A 3613-nucleotide genomic window follows, 5' to 3' on the forward strand; every position below is an offset into this window, starting at 1 on the left:
GGGGAGGAAGAAGGGGAGGAAGGAAGGAAAGAAGGAAGGAAGGAATGGAAGGAATGGAAGAAAGGAAGGAATGTGTAAGAAGGAGGGAAAGGTCGGTTGGAGTCTGATTGTGAGGAATTTAAATATCCAAAAGAAGAGTCTGGATTTGATCCCTGAAGTCCCAGGGAACCACTGGACTAGTGAGCAGGGGAGCCTTAGGAACCAGATTTGTTAGGAAGATTCACGGGGAGGGGAGGATGCCTATTAGAAGGCTAGGAAGGAGGGAATGAGAGGTCGAGCTACGCTCCGGATCCAGGTGGACAGAAGGGGGCAGGTGGTGACTGCAAGAGATTTTGTGCAGGAAGAAATCAAGGAAATTCCTCTACTGACTGAAAACGTAGGGGGAGGGAGAGCGAGGGGTTGAGGTGAAGGTTGTGAACCTTTGGAATCCAGAACAGTTGTGCCACCAGCCCCAGAAAGAAGAAAGCTTTTCCTCTCCTCCCTTCTCCTTAGATCAGCGGTACTTGATGTGTGTATGTGTGTGGGGGATCCCTTTGGCAGCCGGAGACAGCCTATGGCTCTCTACCCGTGATAACAAGAATGAATAACAGAGTGAAAAAAAAGAATCGCTATTCTCTCTGTCTCTGTCTCTGTCTCTGTCTCTGTCTCTGTCTCTGTCTCTCTCTCTCCCCACTCCTTTCTGGCTCGGCCTCCCTTTCCGTCTCCCTTTAAGCCTCGTTTTAGTCTAAATCCGGATTCGGAAGTCCCACCCTTTCGCTCCCCGCCTGGGCCTCAGTTTCCTTATCTACAAGGGGGTGGGGGGGTCCCCAGAAGCGATAAGCCCCGCGGCCAGGGAAGGGCCCATACTGGGCCACTTCCCTGGCCGCTGGGCCCCGAGGCTCTGAGGCCGCCCACCCCGGGATCTGAGTCTCGCTCTTTTCCGGCGGCTCCGAAATCTCCAGTGAAACAAAGTTGCTTCTGTGCCCCAAGTGCGAAGTGCGCTCAGGCTCTCTGTCAGTCTCGGAGTTTCGGTGTCTCCGACTGTTCGTCTCCAGCCCTGCTTCGGTCTCTGTTTCTCCGTCATTTCTCGGCTCCCAGCCCCCACCCCTCTTCCTCGGGTTAGCTCTGCTCAGGACTCCTTTCAGGGGATCTCCAGGCACCGAAGCTATCGCAGACTGAGCCCCTCTCCCTCGCAGGACTCCTCTGGACAGTCCGCCGGGGGCCATCCTCCATCGTCCCATTTACAGGCAGTCACAAACCGAGGCCCCCCGCGCCCTTGCCTCAGGCCCGCCCGGCCCAGGCCCCAAGAACCTGGTTCCCATCCGCTACCGGTCCTTCACTAGGGCTCCCAGAGGGGAGGAAGCCCCATCCCCCCCTGGTAGTGGCCGGGCTGGGCCGGGCTCAGGGCGGGTCCGGGGCGGGGTCCGGCCCCCGGGGGCGGTTCGCGGGCGGCCCCGCCGCACAGGGGCCGGGCTGGGGCGGGGCCGGGACTCTGGGTCTGCTGCTGCTCCCGCCGCCGCCTCAGCCTACGCCTCCTGCTGCAGTCCGGGACCCGGGCCACCCACCGGGCAGAAAGGCTTGCCGGGACTCTGAGCTTTGGAGACTTTGGGAGGGTAGGTGCGATCGCTCTTGGGAAGGGTTCCCGGAGGGGGAGCGGGGAAGCGGGGCGGGAGGCGCGGAGGGGCAGCAGCCAGCCCCTTCGGGAGTGAGCTAGTGAGAGAGGGAGCAGTGACTGGGGCTCCTGCTCGGGAGGATTTCTCGGGGAAGTGCTAGATCTGCCTCTGGGTTGGATCCCTGGAGCCAGGGTGCGAGGACAGGGGAGAAGCTGGGGGTGGGGAGGAGGGAGGGAGGGGTTGGGGAGCTGCTCCCCTTTGCCTTTCCCTACCCCGAGCTGGAGGTAAGAAGCAGCACTTTCCCTTCCCTCTGTCCTCCCCCTCAAGGACCACTGGACTCATTTGTGCCTTCTCCGTAGCAGCTGCGGAGCCCCGGGCCCGGGCTCTGTGCCCCCTCTCCTCGGGGATCCTGCGAGGCCCCGCGATGGACCGCGGAGGCGAAAGCGAAGTGGACTTTTCGAACCGCAACGACATTGCCCCATTATGGAGGCGGCGCTCCACCCCGCAGCCCCAGTGGCTGGTCCGGAGCAAGCCCAGACCCCAGTCCTACCAGAGCCCCACTGGCCTGCTGATCACCGATTTCCCTGTGGAGGACAGGGCGGTATTGGCTGGGAAGGAGCCTTCCCACAGCGGGAGCGTTTCTTCGTCTTCTTCCTCCCCGTCTCCGTCGCCAGACCGCAGGATGCTCCAAAGGAGCCCCCTGCTTTGGTGCCCTAATCGGGGGCCTGTGACCAACGGGAAGGCTGTCCCCCTGGATTTCAGGCTGCGGGCCGAAAAGTCACCCCGGGACCACAGAGCGGTGGCCAACCCTTCTCTGAGCTACCCAGGCACAGTCCCTTCTCCAGAGACTCCAGCAGGGCAGCCCCAGAGGATTCCCCACGCCTCCATCCCAAGGAGCCCCGACAACGAACTGCTGGGACTCGGTGCCAGGACAGGGGCTTCCCTCAGTGCCTCGGTGCCTGCTCTGAACCATTCCGCCGCTCTCCCCCAATCGCCACCCAGTCAGCCTGCCAAGGACCCAGAGAGGGCGCCTTCGAAACCCTCTCCCTGCCCACAGAGGACCCTCCCCGAGCAAAAACTGCCTCTGCAGCGTCTGCCTTGCAACCTCGAAAAGCCTGTGGTCATTCTGAGTACCAACAGCGCGGCCGCCCTGAAAGTAGGGAAGCACCAGATCATCCCCAAGGGCTTGGCCTCCGAGATCAAAACGAGCAAGTCCTCCAGCCCGAACGTAGAGCCCCACAGGAGGCTCCTGAAGGTCCGCAGCATGGTGGACCCCATCAGTGCGCCTCTGCTCCCCGCCAGTGATGGGGAAGAAGCTGAGAGCGACTTGGACAGCCCCGGCTCGCTGAGGAGAGGCTTGAGGTCTACTTCCTACAGGAGGGCGGTAGTTAGTGGCTTCGAGTGTGACAGTCCTACCAACTCCAAGAAGAAAAACAGAATGTCCCAGCCCATTCTGAAGGTGGTCATGGAAGACAAAGAGAAGATCTCCAGTTTAGGAAGGATTAAGGTGAGTAAACGGGAAGGAACTGGGCCCATTCCTATGTGGGTGTGTTTGGGGGGGGCGGGGTAAATCCCATTATCTTTTCTTGTTCAGCCGATGCACTGGTTCTAAGGCAGAAGAGTGGGAAGGGCCAGGCCATAGTGGGGAAATGACTTGCCCAGGGTCACACAGCTAGGAAGTGTCTGAGGTCAGATTTAAACCCAGGACCTCCCATCTCTGGACCAGGCTCTCAATCCCCTGAGCCACCCAGCTGCCCCCTGATTTTATATATGGGGGAGCGTCAGATGGCCTTCTTCTGCCCCATTTCTGCCTGGGCCCTGCCCCCTTACCCCACCAACCACAGCCTTTGGGGACCATTTTCTGTACCTTCACTGGAGATCACACCAGACAAGTTTTTGTCCATGAATGACTTCAGGCACAATGTTTAGAGCCCAAAACGAAAGGAGCCACTGATGCCTAGTGGAGTTTGGGACATCTTCAGCCCAGGTGGGCTCTCTCACCTGCCAAGGTGGTGCTCCTC

At 60.3% G+C, this 3613-nt stretch overlaps 1 protein-coding gene across 1 annotated transcript; it reads left to right on the forward strand.

Moving 5' to 3' along the window:
- Positions 1-1962: 1962 nt before the first annotated feature.
- On the forward strand, positions 1963-3099 carry LOC123256082 (rho guanine nucleotide exchange factor 26-like; the record flags this gene model as incomplete). Its single annotated transcript, XM_044684773.1, has 1 exon — positions 1963-3099. A coding segment is annotated over exon 1 (1083 nt), but the record flags the coding sequence as incomplete, so codon positions are not given.
- Positions 3100-3613: the final 514 nt, after the last annotated feature.

Source organism: Gracilinanus agilis, unplaced genomic scaffold (genome assembly GCF_016433145.1).
Source record: "Gracilinanus agilis isolate LMUSP501 unplaced genomic scaffold, AgileGrace unplaced_scaffold55881, whole genome shotgun sequence".
NCBI lineage: Eukaryota > Metazoa > Chordata > Mammalia > Didelphimorphia > Didelphidae > Gracilinanus > Gracilinanus agilis.